Genomic DNA, 17,110 nt, shown 5'->3' with positions numbered 1-17,110 from the left:
TTAAGAGCCTCTGCAATGGCTCACTCTGTAAAGGCATTCATACGCATGCCTGATGATCCCAGAACCCACTTTGGGAGGAGAGAGCCCCCTGCTGAAAGTTGTCTTCTGTTATACACACACCAATGCCCTCATGTGTGTGAGTGTGTGTGCACACACACAATAAAATGTTATGGCTGGGGAGATAGCTCAGTAGTTAAGAGATTAGCTGCTCTTCTACTAAAGATGCAGGTTTGACTCCTTACACCCACATGGTGGCTTGCAGCCATCTATAACTCCACGTCAGGAGATCTGACACTCCTCTCGGCTCTGCAGGCACCAGGCGTACACACAGTGCACAGAATACATGCAGGCAGAACACCATACACATAAAATTAAGAGTAGTAATAAGATTATAGATAAATTTAGTGGAAATAATTTTATATGAAGAAAAGGAATCTATATTTTTAACATTAATCTGAGCTCTGTTAGATGGTTCCCATTCCTTTTCATTTCGTTAGAGTGTTCCTGCTGCTCTGTTAGCAGCTCCGCTAATGCTTTCTCTCCCTTCGGCTTCACAGCATGGGAAACAGCACCCAAACGAGAGTGAAATGTTTTTTAAAAGAATAGTTTATTAGCAAGCTGTGTTTCTTCTGGGTTTAATGATGTTTATCTTCATTTTATATGTAAATATGCCTACATTAAAAAGGCCATTCCAGACACTGACAGCAGATAAGCTATTCATAAAGAATAAAACATGCATACAGTTAGACATGAGGAAGTAAGCTGAGCGGAGGGGCATTCTAGTAATGCTAGGGAAAGCAAGTTCGTGTTTTAACGTGGTGTCATGGTTATTTATTCTACACGTCTGTCTGCATGGGTGTGGTGGTGCCCCTTGATAATCTTAGTACCCAGAGGCTTCAGCAGGAAGAGCCCAAGCTCAAGACCAATCTCCAGTACATAATCCACGTGTACCCTGTCTCCACAGACTCTTTCCGTTCAGGTGTTTGTTTTGTTTTGTTTTTGCATTTATTCTTTGTGTATGGGTTCTTTGTCTCCATGTATGTCTATACCTGGTAAGACCAAAAAAGGAAATTGGGTGCTAGGAATTGAGCCAGGTTCTCTAAAAGAGCAGTTAGTGCTCTTAACCACTGAGCCAGCTCCCCACCCTGGTCAGATAATTGTTATGTGGTGGTATTTAGTCTCTGGCACTAGATCTCTTCACTAGTGACCTGGGTGGACCTCAGGAGATCCACCAGCCTAAGGCATGTATGTGAACATAGTTACATCCCCAAGAATGGGTGAGTAGCTTGTGTCGGATTCTCACAGTGGACCTCTGGTGTGAGAAGGTCTGCTCACAGTCATTCAGATGCTGAGCCACCTCAGCACCCGATCATTTTGGAGAGGGGCAAGTCTTGCCATGTACTTGCTGAAACTTAGCTAGTGTTGCCCAGACTAGCCTCAAGTTCCTGGTTCTTCTGCCTCAGCCTTCTGAGGGCAGGTTTGTACCATCTCTGACTCTTAACTTTTGGTCGATACCAAGTCTCCAACCATGAAGTCTGGCCTTCAACAAATCTTCTGCAGTATTGGTGTAGCACGAATTCTGATTGTTCTTAAGAAAAACCTGGAGTCAGGTATTAAGGGGTGAAAAATGAGATATCAGAGAAGCAGTGCAGCCAGCCACTAGAGAGACCTTTTACCTCTACCAGTGCCGGACCAAAGGGGTGATCTGTCCTTAGACTGCGTCCTCTGACTGACTGCTTGAGACTGCAATTAGCTCCTGTTTCCTCCCACCTTATATTCCTCTCTCCGCTTAGCCATATCACTCCTGTCTCCACCTCCCCAGTGCTGGGATTAAAGGCATGTGATCCCAAGTGCTGGAAGCACTTTTGTGTGAGCTGTTTCCCTTTTAGACAGATTCAATCTCATAGAGCCCACGGTGACTTTGAAACTTTGAACTAACAGAGATCCCTCTGCCTCTGTCTACCAAGGGCTGAGATTAAAGGTGTGTGCCACCACTCCATGACCTCTAGTGGCTTAGCTCTGCACTTTGATCTTCAAGCAAGATTTATTTGTTAAAACACAAACTAAATATCACATATTGGCATATCAATACTATTTGCATGCTGACCCTTTCAGTGCCATGGTGCGCTCTCTCTCTCTCTCTCTCTCTCTCTCTCTCTCTCTCTCACACACACACACACACACACACACACACATCTCCTGCCTTCCCCTCTCTTCTCCCTTATCTGTTTCTCATGTCCCATCCCCTACTCCCACCCCCACTTTTTCTTGTTGCCTCACTTATATAGCCTAGACTGACCTCAGACTCAAAATTCTCCTGCCTCAGCTACCATAGTTATGGAATTAAAAGCACATGCCATCATACTTACCTCTAGTTTTTTTTTCTCTCTATTATTTTTTTCTTCCTAAAAACTTTCATTTCTACAAGCAAACTTATTATGGCAGAAACTACACTAGAGTAAAGTAATCTTTATGTCATTCACTAGTATATAGCTTATATAGGCAGCCCAAACAATAGCACCTTCTCAAAGACAAGCCAGTTTGAAAGGGCCAAGCTTTGGTACCTGACATAAAGTCAGCAATATGATCTCTATTTAACAGAGCGTTTGTGATTCAGCTTTTAACTTTTTCTTCTCTCTCTAAAATATGAAACATTGTGGGCTGAAGAGATGCCCAATGTTTACAGCACACCCTTCCAGGCCAACTTTTTCACAAGGCTTCTAGGGAATCACTCCTTGGACATCATGCTAGTTTAGCAAATGCTTTACCGACTCAGCCATCCCTGCAGTTCCAGAATGGAACTTGATTTCCATACCTTCCCAAGCCTTTTGTAAGTAACACTGACACCAGAGAGAAATTCCTGTTTCTTCTTCATGCTGTGGGCTACAAATCCTGGTCTGTGGGGCTCCTACTTGGGTCCTTAAAAGGTAGCATAGAGACTCCCTTTTTTTTTAAGATTCTTATTTTATGTGCATTGGTCTTACTGAACCCAGATTTTAACCACTGAGCCATCTCTCCAGACCCAAGACTGATTTTCTGATAGGTCCTGGGTGTGGCTGGGGCTTGGACACGGTTGTCCTGACTTCAGCTGAGGATGTCATTATTGTGTCCTCTGAGATTTAATCTGGCACACAGATCTGTGGACCAGCCTTTTTAATGATGCGGGAATGTGTTTTCCTCACAGGAAGGTTCTTTGCTTTTCCTGTGGTCAGGAGTGCAGAAAGTGGAACACAAGCTTGATACTTGCTTATCAGTTCCTAATCCCAGGGTGAAAGTGGGTACCTGTAGTATTTGGAGCTCGTCCCAGTTTGTGCGGTCAGATCATCGCTGTTTGTTATGCTGCTGTGTTCTGAAGCTCCCTTCCCCCGACTCCTCTGTCTCTGTTTTCAGTAATTTTTAGGTCGCATCCCTCAATTCTTGATTTGGTATCAATGATATTAAATGTTCCAAGAGAGTATATTAATTAATGACGGTCCTTTTTGAGAATAATTACTTGTGGTGCAAAAAGTGGAGTCTTAATCAAGGTTTAAAATAGGAAATATTGCACTAAGATAAATGACTGCAAAATATAAGTAGATAAAATTGAAATGCTTACAAAATTTTAATGTTTCTATTGATGAGAGGTTTGGGTCTCATTTTGTATGTTACCATCATCAGTATTATTGGGTAGAAATATAGACATTTTATTAAGGAAGAGTGAGCAGCTAGAGTGCCAAGGTGGATAGGAGACTTGAGGCCAGCATCTGAATGTTGTTTAGGCAGGATCCCACGGCCCAGGTTGGTCAAGCACTGGATGGGACAGAACTGACCTCAAACTCCTGATTCTGGGGGTTGGGCCCCTCAGCTCTGTCTGGCCCTGTTTTGATTTTTTTGTTTGGAGGTGGGGTCACCTGCGGTTTCCCAGACTGGCTTTGACCTGAAGCTGTAGTTCGGCCACCCTTGACCTGATGCCCTCTTGTCTGTTCTTCCTGAGTCAGAGTTTACAGGCTTGTACCGGCAGGCCCAGCTTCTCATCATTTCTGGTTTGTTTTGGTTTTGGTTTTCCATACCTCATTTATGAGGTCATTTTTAAGATGAACTTAGTAACATGTCCAAATAACTTAAGCTTATACAGAAGGTGCTGCACGAGGTCCAGAGATCAAAGTTGTGTGTGCAAAGTGAAAATGGAATGTTCCTGTGAACGGTAACCCAGAAAGTTTGTCTTTAATATGAAGAAATGCCATGAGTTGGGTGAGTATAAGAGGAATATAATATGCCTTGTGTGTGCCCATACCCTTGGAGACAACAAGAGGCATCCAGTTCCTTTAACCTAGAGTGACAGATGGGTTGTAAGCTGCCCAGTGTAGGTGCTGGGAACTGAACTTGTAGCCTCTGGAAAAGCAGGCAATGTTCTTCCTCCCGAGCCATCTCTCCAGCTTCTCCATTCAGTTTTACAGAGAGGTAAAGTGAAAATGAGAGGTTGTTAACTGCCCTCTGCTGTGTTTGTTTGTTTGTTTGTAACAAGCTAGAGGGCTATGTTTTTAGTCTTACCATCCATATGGAAACAGTTTTCTTCAAGAAAAGATCTTGTCTATATTGAACTCTCTCATCAAGCATTAGCAACAAAAAGAAAGAACACCTGGAACTTCTTTGCCTGGGGCCTCCCGTTCTCACTGTAGCTGCCTGGACAAGTCTATTTCTGCATCAGACAGTCCACCCTTATTTCCAGAATGGAACTCTCAGTAATCTCAATTATGAATAACATGTCGAGCTATGTTAATAGATATGTTACTTTAACTGTATGACTGGAAAAAAAATTGTTTTCAACGTGTAGCCTAGGCCAGCCTTGAACTCAGTGGGTAGTCTAACTGGTCTCATAGAGTGCTTCCTCCTGCCGACTCAAGCCTACTAAGTGCTGAGAGTATAGCTGTTTGCCATCACATGCAGTTTCATTTTGAAATCATTCTTCGCTATTGAAAAACCTTTGTTTGCAGAATAAACTATATTGAACTGCACCGATCCATGCATTTTAATATATTCAAAGTCACAAAATGATCACTACAATCAGCTTTAGAACGTGCACCCCAAAGAAATCCCATATCCATTAGCAGTCACCCACCCCCAAATCCTAGACATCTACAGGTCTGACTTCTGTCCTGACAGCTTATCCTGAGTAAGAATTCATACTCATTTCTTCAGTGGTGGCACACACCTTTAATCCCAGCACTCGGGAGCCAGGGCAGGCAATGAGTTTGAGGCCAGCATGAAACAGCCAGAGCTACATACTGAGACGTTCGTTGTTTTAAGAATTAAAAAGAAAGTAAACTATCTGAACCCTTCAGACCTATAAGGCATTCGCCACTGCCAGACAAATAAGGCTTTTTAGCACACAAATATTAATGCAATTTTTAGCTGGTTTTTCAAGGTTTGAATAAAATATAAAGTAAGATAAAGCAGGGTTTTATCCTTTGGCCATTTTATTACCCATCTGTAAGCTGCTCAAGAGAAAAAGAGGACAATACAACCAGTGGGAACCCAGAGAAGACACAGGATGTGGCAGGGCAACTGGTGAGGAGAAAGGAGAAAAATGCAGGCCCGGCGCACAGTTTATTCTGTCTGAAGTAGCGGGAGCATCTGCTGCCTTCTTCACTGTTTACTCCTAATGTGTAGTTTGCTTCTTAATGAGCAGTTCTGTGCCTTGGAGTCACTAACAGCCTCATTAGTAAGTCCTTTGTTCTGTTGACATCTCTGAAAGCATCACTTACTCACACCAAAAATTCTGTTTATGACATCCTTCCTCCTGTGGCAACCTCTTATAAGACACACAATTCACATATGCCACCTGTGGCACACAGATCTGCATACTGGGCACTTGATGTAAACTTGTGGGGCCAGCTTTGTGACTAGAAGTCACACAGGGTCTGTGATTTACTTAGGGAAAGTGTCAGCTGTAATCTGCTCCCTGTCAGAGCTGTTTTTAATCACATCAGCTGATTTAAATATTGCTTATCACTGAAATGTCTGATGAAATGAAATGCAGATCAGGCCTCTGAGGTTGGCAGAGCTGGAGAAGGAAAGACCTGGGTAGAGTGGGGTGGCAGGAAACAGAGAAAGCCATGAGTTACTTGCACCTCGTCCTAGGTTTGAGGGAAGTCTGGAAGTCCGCTGGCCGATCTGACGTGTTAGTCACCACAAATAGAAAGCCGTTGTCCTGACCCTCTAGCTCCTGTGGTCAGGTGTACTGCACTAATGAGAAACAGCCTGCTCCCATGTGACACACGAAGCTCTACCTGCTTCTGGCGTCCTTTTGGAAATGGAGGCATTGAGGTGAGGAAAGGAAATTGGAAAGTCACTCAGGTTTTAAGTGTGTACTTCTTTCTGCAACAGAATTACTGTCAGTTAAAATGATCCAGTCCCCAACCTCAAAGACCTTAACCACTACACAGGTAGGGCAGCAGCAGCCCTTCCCAGCGCTCTCTTACTGTGCTTGCCTGTATTGCCGTGAGACATCTTTGAAACACCTCACCGTTGTCTGTGGTGCTGCCTAGTTTTATATCAACTTGGCAGAAGCTGGAGTCTTCTGAAAGGTTTGCCCGAGAGAGGGGAAGAGAGAGAGAGGGGGGGGGGGGGGAGAGCGAACTCCGGGTACGGCGTCTTCCTAGCGGGTCGAGGTAGAGACGCGGCACTCAATTGAGAAAGTCTCTGTAAGATCCAGCTGTAGGGCATTTTCTTAATTAGTGCTTGATGTGTTTAGGTAGAGTTTTTTGTCATGGCCTCTGGCTCCCCAATAAACACACAGAGACTTAATTCTAAATGCTCAGCCTATATCTTAAACTTGTTCTAACTGGCTCTTACAACTTAAATTAACCCATATTTTTTATCTTAAAAGTTCTACATGTTTGTTTGGCTCATGGTTAGTTATCTCATTTTCCATACATCCTACTTGCTCTGTTGGGCTCCCAACTCCTCTGACTCCGCCCTTCTTCATCCCAGCATTCTGTCTGCCCCAAAAATTGATCCACAGCAAATGTAGGAAGGCCCAGCCCATTGTGGGTGGTGCCATCCCTGGACTGGTTGGTCCTGGGCTTTGTAAGAGAACAGGCTGAGCAAGCTATGGGGAGCAAGCCAGTAAGCAGTACCCCTCGACGGCCTCTGCATTGGCTCCTGTCTCCAGGTTCCTGCCCCTTCTGAATTTCTGTCCTTACTTCCTTTGGTGATGGACTAAGATGCGGAAGGGTAAGTCACATAAACCCTTTCCTCCCCGAGTTGCTTTGGTCATGTTTCATCACAGCAATAATAACTAGTTAGAATCTCTAGCTACATCTCCCTTTGGGATTTTCCTGAACATGCTTTTCCCTGTCCCTACTATTTCCTCACCAAACGCTTGCCTACTCCCTTGCCAAGCCCTTTCGTTTGGTTGGAGTAAAGTGTCTTGTGATTTGAAACATCCTAAAGACAAAGGAGATCTGAAAGCACCACCCTGCAGAGTTGTAGTCTGGTTCAGTGTCATGGTTCTGATTCTGCTTTGTTACTGACCAGGTCGGTAGGCAGTGCTGTCTTGTCCCCTTATTGTCACAATAAGTTCATGTACGGCTGCATTGCCAAATGAAGGGGACAGCGTGAGAACAACCGGTTTGTCGTTTTGGTTGTGAGCCTCTCACGGCTGAGCCAGCTCTCCGTCCCTGTGCAGACATCCTTACCGTTCCATGCTGGACCCTTCCCTGGTTTTCTGTCTTCTTGGCCTAGGTTATAGGTAGGTGCACAACCTGCAGTCAAGAGCTGCTTTCCTCTGCCGCTGAACCGCTCCTGGTGCTTGCTGTTTGCGTGTGACCCCACTGTGCTGCATCTCCAATGGCGCCATTGTTTGTGCAACAGCAGCATCCTAGCAGCCTCACAATAAACCATTCTCTGGAATCCTACAAAGATGTCATTCTTGGCACCTAAACTCAGATCATTTGTGCCTAACCCTTCATTCTCCATTTATGAATCCAGTTAATTAGAAAGTAGTTTATGAACAGTGTCCCATTTTTCAAGTGTAATTTGAAACAGCAGATGGCAGACGTGCACATCACCTGCATGCCCAAGCCTTTATGCTTATTCATGCACACTCAATTCCTTTAGCAAAGCCAACTATAGAAGGTGTGGGAAGCAGGCAAACCGCCTGGGGGAACCCAGAACTCGGTTGGTTCATTGCTGCCCCCTGCTGGGGCCTGTTTGCTGGGCTGGGAAGGCTGTCCAGGAGACAGATGCTAGCCTTCTGAGGACCTTCACAAACTCTAGTTTTCTGCTGTTAAATTTCCTACCCCTGACTTAATGAATTGTGCTGCCTTATTCCAAATCAGCCTGGATAGGAATTCGACTGTTTGGTAACCTGCAGTGCCCTGCACTGGTTCAGAAAACAAAGGCTAACTAAGATCCCGGAGTGCCAGAGCGGCAGCAGCCTTAAAGCGGATAGGGTGGAGCTTCTGAGTAGTTGGACGAATCCGCTAGGGGCTGTGCCAAAGGTAGACTTCTCTTGCTTGTCATGGTGGAACATGTCTCTAAAACCACCACTCTCAGGAAAACAGAGGAAGGAAGACGGGAGATTTGAGGGTCAGCCTACACAGCTTAATGAGATCTTGCTCCAAAAAGCAAGGACGAGTCTGGGTGTGGTGACACTCTGGAAACTGAGACAGGCAGATCTCTCCTAGTTTAGGGCCAGCCTTGTAAGGGGAGGGGGCATAGTGGCATATACCTTTAATCCCAGTACTCTGAAAGCAGAAATTGGTGGGTTTCTGTGAGTTTGAAGCTAGCTGAGCATACACACACACTGGGGCTTGCTAAAGATCCACACACAGTGTGGTTTGGGTAGTATTGTACACAGTGCAAATATTATCTAGGCAGGAGCCCCTCAGCCATTAGTGATTGGTTTTTCTGTAGCAGAACACATCACTTGTGAATAATTAACTTCTTTCTCTTCTTAGGAACTACTGTAATTTGTATTGGTCAGTTTATAGTGGGTGCTTCAGTGGGCTTTGACAAACAGGCTGGGTTTTGTAGTACACTTAGCACAGTCATAATTTCCATGACTCCAGTAATCATTCAGTAAGCAGTTCTCAGAGATATAAATAGTAAGCCGAGCATAAGGAGCCTGGGCCCTCATAGCTTCAGTAGTCTCCTTGTTAGTTCTTCGTCCTCTCCCTGCTTTAGCAGTCTCGGGCAGCGCACAGATCATACCTGTCCTTACTCTACAGGAAACAATGTTCTGGAACTCAGAGTTTAGAGCCATCTCAGTTGGATGGGTGTGGCTCTCAGTTTTAATCCCAGCACTCAGGAAGCTCATGGAACTCTGGGAGTTGAGACCTGTCTGGCTTACCTATGGGGTCTGGACCAGTCAAGACTGCATGATGAGATCCAGTCTTTAAAAGAAGAAGTGGGAATTTTAGATGCTTGTCATCTGCTTGTTTCCTGACTGTGACGTCCCATCCCTACAGTATGTGTCATTTGTGCGTGTGCTCCTAAACCGCTGAATGCAATCTGGACTGAGTCCTTTAAGCCCCTGAAGTCACCACTTATGTGTGTTTCCTCTAACTCATTTTCTTTATTCAGGATTCCCAGGCTTTGATACACATGATTGTGTGCATGGGGTGTGCCTTACAGAGCTATTGAACCTCTTCATAGGAAACCCCACTTGGGTTTAAGAAGCATAATTTCTGTTTCTTGTATTTAGTGTATTTCATTTTAAGTTTTATTTTCTGCCTTGATGATCTCCTCTGTGACACTTTTTGTTTTTTAGGGATACCTGAAAGAAATATTAAAAGAAATTGGCATTCAGAATGTAAAAGGGATTCACAAGAATACATGGGAGCTGAAGCCAGAATACAGGCATTACCAAGCAGAAGAGAAGAGTGACTGAGGAGCTGGCACAGTTAAGGGTTGCCATAGGCCAGCGGCTCACACCACGTGCTGACCGCCTGCAGCGACAACTCGGAGACAACAGTCCTGCAGCTCCTCAATAAACTGTTAAAACTGGAAGTCCATAGCGTTTATTAAGTGCTTTTTGAAGAGAAAGATGTTATTGATAGACTAAACTTGTGTTAACTATAGTATTCAGCTGGGCATGCTAGCGCATGCATGTGTCCAACACCCAGGAGGCTGAGACAGGAAGATGATGCTGGAATACACAGCAAGACCTTCCCCCACAAAAGAAAAATGTTTTCATGGTATGGATAGGGGTTTGGGAATTAAAACTGCTTTTGTTTTTAGGGTTAACTTTTCAAGAATAAGTAGGATATTTCCTCAATGAAAATTGTATCTCTGCAGAACTAACCTAACGTAAGATCCAAAAGGAAGGAGAAAAGATTGGTTGGGGTGGGGGGACAATCAACTACAGAAACTGTTCAAGGACCACAGAATCCAAGTTCCTTTTTCTGAAACTGAAGAGAGAATTTGTCTCCTCAGAAGTAATGTTCACCTTCAAGCACACATTAATAAAGGGACCTGTTCACTTTGTACTGAATGGCAACTTTTATCACTGGCTTATTTTACCCTTATGATAGTGGAAAGAGAAACAGTCAAAACTGGATGTTAATGTTCCTTTTGTTTACTTTTAGAATAAGAAAATCTGGGCTGAGAGTGGTTATGGGCGCACACTGATCTTGCAGAGGACGGGAGGTTGATTGTCAGGACTCTAATCTTAGAGTGGCTCACAGCTGCCTTTAACCCCAGCTCCAAAGGATCTGTGATCCTCAGGCATCAACACATACATTCTCACAGACACATAAATGAAAAACATTGTTTTAAAGATTTATTTATTTATTTATTTATTATGCGGTATTCTGGCATGGAGGGTACCAGATCTCATTACAGGTGGTTGTGAGCCACCATGTGGTTGCTGGGAATTGAACTCAGGACCTCTGGAAGAACAGCCTGTGCTCTTAACCTCTGAGCCATCTCTCCAGCCCATAAAAAATTAGGGCTGGAGAGATGGCTCAGCACTGGCTGCTCTTCCAGAGGACCCAGGTTCAATTTCCAGCACCCACAGGGCAGCTCACAACTGTCTGTAACTCCAGCTCAAGGAATTCCAGTGTACATAAAATAAAAATAAATAATTTTAAAAAGAAAAAAATTTAAATCTCTTAATAATAATTGAAAATTAAATACCTTTCTGTTTCAAGATAATTTTCTCTAATCAGATATAAGCTCCTTGGAGCCTGGCTCTGATCTGAGAAATTTTTTTTAATTTATTTATTATGTACACAACATTCCTTCTATGTATGCTTGCATGCCAGAAGAGGGCACCAGATCTCATTATAGATGGCTGTGAGCCACCATGTGGTTGCTGGGAATTGAACTCAGGACCTCTGGAAGAGCAGTCAGTACTCCCAACCTCTGAGCTATCTCTCCAGCCCCTGGTCTGAGAATTTTACTTCCCATTTTGCAGACAAGGGCTGACCCTTGGCTTTCATATTCCATTGCCAACAGTTGGGGCCAGAGGGTGGGGCAGCTGAGGTAGGCACTGTTTCCTAGAGCAGCAAATGCCCTGCTCTCGTCATCTTTGATTGTGGATGGAGCAGTCCATGCACACTGCGAGTTCCTTCTGGACAGAATGCCATGTGTTGAAGCAGCTCAAAGTGACACCTGCAAACCAGCAAAGTAAACACCCGGAAAAGTCACTTAGCACCTGTGTGCATTTTATCCTTCACTCTGGATGGCTGCAGCCAAGCCGTACAAATGTCGGGAATGGAAGAATGACTAGAGCAAGCACATAATTTATTAAAAGAGAGAACTTAGCTGGTGGTGGTGGCACATACCTTTAATCCCAGCACTCAGGAGGCAGAGGCAGGTGGATGGATCTCTGTGAGTTCAAAAAACAAAAAGGAGGAAGAAAGAAAAGAGAAAAAGAACATATATTATTCGCTTTTAGGGGCATATCACCAGAATGCTGAGGTTGGTGCCACTGTCCTCTGCACTGTAAGACACAAGCCTGCTAAGGAAGGCCATCTTAGTGCCCACCCATCCTCAGCTGTCTTACCTGTCTGATTCTGATGCAGGAGCCAGTGTGCTCTGCCCTGTCTCTGCTTTTAAAAGCCTTCATGCCTGTATCCATTGATCACATCCATGCAGACTTGCACTCCACCACCTCTGGGTGGTCCAGAAGCCTGTGGTGATGGCATCGTAACAGCAGAACTTGTGTGCTGTGTAGGTTTTAGAGTGTGTGCCTTCCTCAGAATGTGCTGGTTTTGCTCTATGCTACTTCCCTGAAACACGAGGCTGCCCTCCTCAGCTTGGTCTGCTTTTGCAGATGTTGGTATTGCCACGAGCTCACGAATAGAAGACTGAGTTGGAAATTACACTGGACAGGAGGGCCTCTGCCGTCTCATCTCTGGCTACCATTTCAGATGTTCTGTACCAGCCTCAGCCTGTTAGCTGCTCTGCCAGTCATCCCAGTCAGTGGGATGTTCAGAAGCCTGACTTGACCTCCATGAGTACTCTGGGGTAGGAGAACTTCCCAGAGACATCATAGCCCCGGAGGGAGCAGAGCCCTTCCTTCTGGTGCTGTTGGGCAGGCCTTGTTAACTGGATGGGAAGAGCGAAGGTGAGTTCCAGGAGGACACACAAGATGGACCGGCAGCAAACAACCATACAGGTTCTAGACCACCAGGGATGCCATCCCCAGGACACAGCAATGACGTCAGTAAGCCCTCACTCAGGTGTGGACCTCCAAAGAGAGCACTGTGGCCTGAATTTCAAAAATCAGTACTGCTCTTTGCACAGTGATGCTAAAGGGGGGCTCTTCCAGTTGTGTGTTTTACCAGTATGTTCATCACATAAAAACATTGGCATCAAAACTACAAAAAGACCGCTCAGATTCAGTAACAAACTACATAGTTTAAAATGGGCAATAGAGGTAAGCATGAATTTCTTGAAGGGTTGGGTCAGTAGCACATGAAAAGCTGCCCAACAATCAGTGGTAACTCGAGAAACAAAATTAAGAGACACACACACACCCCCGAAAACATGCCACAAGCCTGCTGGGTAGGTAAAAACTTCCCTGTGGAACCCTGGCAGTATCAGGTGCTAGTGAACAAAAAGAGTGGCCAGAACTCAAGGCCCTGGTCCTGCAGGATGATGCGGCTCTGGAAAAGAATTTGGAATTTGGAAGCTTCTAACAGATGAACATGGCAACCCTGAAGTCCTGCTACTAGGAAGTGAAGATGCATGTGTTTAGAAACCTGTAGGTTTAACTTCAATCACCAAACCCTGGAAGCCACTCAGATATGCACCAGACAGTAGATCAGACTGCAGAATAGTCAGGCAGTGGGTCTCTTCCCAGAGTGAAGATGAAGGACTCCTGCAGCTGGAGGGGTCTCTGCCTCATTTGATGTGACCACCCACTGTGTGCTTCCATCTATCATCTGCAAGAGCAGAATAGGAGGGAAAAAAGTAGGCCAGTATTTCTGTGGAGTACAAAACAACAACAAAAAATAAATAAAATTAAAATGCTCATTGCCTTTGTGATTATATGATGTGTATAAAAGTTTGATCTGTGTGTTTAAAAGGTGCCTTATTACAAATAAGCCTTGTCAGCTGTGATAACATATGCCTGTAATCCCCACAGAGGGTTAACTGAGGCAAAAGGACTGCACTTCGAGCCCAAGCCACATAGCAAGACCCTGCCAACAGATAGTTTTAAAGGGAGGGAGAAACATGGTTTTGACCTACTTTATTTAATGTGTGTGAGAGAGACTAGGGAGTTAGCCCCGGCCTGGGCACACTAATCATGCTCTCCACAGTGCACTCAGTATCCCAGACAGATCTGGAGCTTTGGATCATCTCATCGCAGCTTCCTGGCTAGCTAGGGTTGTAGGCCTGTACCACAAGGCCCTGGTCAAACAGCTTTCTGTCCTGCCCAGTTCCCACAGTCATTAAGTCCCAAAGAAATCACACAGAGGTCTACATTAGTCTACATTATTTACAAACTGATTGGCCTAGTATCTCAGGTTTATTAACTCTTACAACTTATATTACCATTATTCTTATCTGTGTTAGCCATGTGGCTTGGTACCTTATTTGGTGGGGCAGTTGCATCTTTCTGCTTCTGTGGCTGGGACAGGATTGCAGAATCTGCTTCCTTCTTCCCAGAATTCTCCTGTTCTCATTAACCCGCCTCTACTTCCTGTCTGATTGTCCCACCTATACTTCCTGCCTAGCTACTGACCAATAGCATTTATTTAAAATATAATTGACAAAATATAGACCATTGTCCCACACCAACTGACTTTCAAAATTAAATCAAGTGAAAACTGGAACAAACGTCCATTAACACGGAAGGTTAAAAGTGGTCTATGTAATGGACTGTCTGTAGCAGTCTAAAGAATGTGGTATATTGTTATGAACTGACAGAATTTCCTGTATTTAAATAGAACAATGTTAAGGGCTAGAGAGATGACTCAAAGGTTAGGAGCACTTGTTGCTCTTACAGAGGACCCAGGTTTGGTTCACAACACCTAACCATAACCCCAATTCCAGAGGACCGGATATGATGCCTTATGACTACCAGACACGTGTAAGCAAAAAGGCAAAACACTCATACGTATAAAATAAGTAAATAGGTAAATTTAACAAATGTAAATTGTGGGTGATTGAAATTCTGCATAATGTAAACAGGATAAACTTTAAAAACACTTTTTGTAAGATGTTGGTTATGGTAATAAAAATAAAACTAGCTATTTTTATGATGTGAGCGTAGATGTTTGTGAACACACAAGAAAATGCCAAGGGAAACATACCTAACTTCTAGTACTACCTTTGGGGGAGACAGGAACAGAGAGCAAAACAGGGTGCTTTTCTTGCTGAGTATTGTAGAAGACCGCTTGTTTCCCAGCTGCCTGGCAGCTCAAACCAAAATAATCAAAATACAGCTCAGAAACTGTATTATTTAAAACACTGCTTGGCCCATTGGCTCTAGCTTCTTATTGGCTAACTGTTATATCTTAATTTAAACCATTTCTAGTAATCTGTATCACTACAAGGCTGTGGCTTACCAGGTAAATTTCTGGCATCTGTGTCTGGAAGGGTTACATGGCTTCTCTCTGACTCTGCCTTCTTTCTCCTAGCATTCAGTTTAGTTTTCCCTGCCTAGCTCTACTCTACCCTATCAGGCCAACCCAGTTTCTTTATTAACCAGTGGTATTCACAGCACACAGAGGAGAATCCCACATCAAAGTCTGTGCCTTGAAACTATTGTGTGTTTGTGTGCGTGTGTCTCCAAACTCAAAGGGAGACTTGCCTCTAAAAGTTAATTAGATCAAGGCTAGTCCAAGAAATGCATGATGTTCCATTTCTCCCTTTCTGGACTTACAGTGAGAAGATACCTCAAATCCTACCATCAAGCAAGACCCTCCAGAGGACTGAGCATAGGGGAAGAGGATAGACGTGATTCACTGGACTTTCAGGAAGTTTCACATGTGTGTTTTGAGCTTCACACAAACCAGGACCCAACAGATGGAGTCTCTATGTTTCCACTCTGCACTGGTTTGCCTGTTGCCCTGGTATATTTTCCTAGGGTTAATATTGATAAATTCCACCCTTTCCAAAAGGAAGACCGTGCCTGGACATAGTTTTAATTCCATTTAAAGAACAGCCACAAAAGGCCCACAGTGGAGTGGAGCGTTTATGTGTCACTTTGGTCAAACCAGGAGAAACCCAGTTCTGCCTTGATTTGCCAGGTATTTGAGAAAAATAATCCCAAGTAAACAGGAAGCAACTGGAATAGAGAAAAACTGAGGACACGAACACTGGAGTAGAGAGACCCAGGACACGGACACTGGAGTAGAGACCCAGGACACGGACACTGGAGTAGAGACCCAGGACACGGACACTGGAGTAGAGACCCAGGACACGGACACTGAGTAGAGAGACCCAGGACACGGACACTGGAGTAGACTTAGAGAGAGGCTGAGAACACCGAGACAGTGAAGTGGGATAAGGGAAAGGGCTGTATCTAAGCAACAGACAGTAAAATAACGTCTTGCCTGATGATGCATGCCTCTAACCACTGTACTCTGGATGCAGAAACAAGTGAATCTCTGTTTTGGATGCCAGCCTGGTCTACATAGCATGTTTCAGGCTAGCCAGGGCTACCATAATGAGATTCATTTCAAAAGGTTGGGATAGGGCTGTCAAGGGCAGCAGTGACAGAAAGTGGAATGGCTGTTCACAGAGAAAAGGGCCACAGAGTGGCTACAAGAGGTGTATTCTGTTCCAGTGTAGCCATGGAGGGAGGGAAGGAGAGAGTCATTACTCACCGGCTTTTCTACCCTGTTCGAAAGGAAAGCTTCAACGCTCTCAGACAGCGTTGGCAGGTGGAACCTTAACAGCGTCAAACGGCCAGCTCTGCAATCACATTCTGTTAAACCACCTACACAGATCCATCGGAAAGTCAAGCAAGCCTTAGCTCGCAAGCTTAATAAGTTGAAATGAAACACTCCTACGTGTGAGTTCGAGTTGCACATGCTTGTGTTGCCAATGGGCGCCAGGGAGTCGACCGGGCAGGGACAGCAAAGAAAACCGTGATAGTTTTGTTTGTTCTTTGAGACCATCTTGCTGTAGTGCCCAGGTAGCCCTGAACTCCCGTGCCCATGTCAAACTCAACCTTCAGAAGTGGGAGTACGTGGAATTGAACCGCGGGCTTCACACAGGCCAAGCGTGCACTCCACCACTGGTCTGCATTCCCTGCCCTCAGGGTCACATGAAATAATAGTTCAAATGGCTCCTTTCAGTCAGTTTCAGCTGGATCCTCCTGAGGGGAAGCACAGGTGTTGATCAAGGTTAGGATATCATGTACACCAGAAAAGAAGCCAGGACATCACAGCCAGCATTGCACAGGCTCCAAGCAAACAGATGGATGTCTGTACCGAATGTTTCCCGTGGCATTGCTGCCGGTCACAGAAGATGGAGAGGCTCCAGCCTGAGGGAAGCGGTTAGGTGGAGGCTGAGCAAAGGTGGAGAGTGTCTTAGTTACTGTCCTGCTGCTGTGAAGAGACACTGTGACCATGACCACGAAAGCATGTAGTTGGGGCTTGCTTACAGTTTGAGAGGTTTAATTGGTTATCACTGCAGAAGCATGGCAACACTCATTGTGCCATGA

The 17,110-nt window shown here is 44.7% G+C and overlaps 1 protein-coding gene across 1 annotated transcript in view; it reads left to right on the top strand.

Moving 5' to 3' along the window:
- Gtf2f2 (general transcription factor IIF subunit 2) overlaps window positions 1-10,472 on the top strand; it is a 128,154-nt gene extending 117,682 nt beyond the window's left edge. Inside the window, exon 8 of the mRNA XM_041676801.1 lies at window positions 9,755-10,472. Coding sequence (XP_041532735.1) covers window positions 9,755-9,874 — 120 coding nt within the window. The 3' untranslated portion in view covers window positions 9,875-10,472. The remainder of the gene's footprint in view (window positions 1-9,754) is intronic.
- The last annotated feature ends 6,638 nt before the right edge of the window (window positions 10,473-17,110 follow it).

Source organism: Microtus oregoni, unplaced genomic scaffold (genome assembly GCF_018167655.1).
Source record: "Microtus oregoni isolate MIOR12 unplaced genomic scaffold, Mior012 000001F_ref0000356, whole genome shotgun sequence".
Lineage (NCBI taxonomy): Eukaryota > Metazoa > Chordata > Mammalia > Rodentia > Cricetidae > Microtus > Microtus oregoni.
Note: the sequence above shows the minus strand (reverse complement) of the source record. Positions and strands in the feature narration are given on the sequence as shown.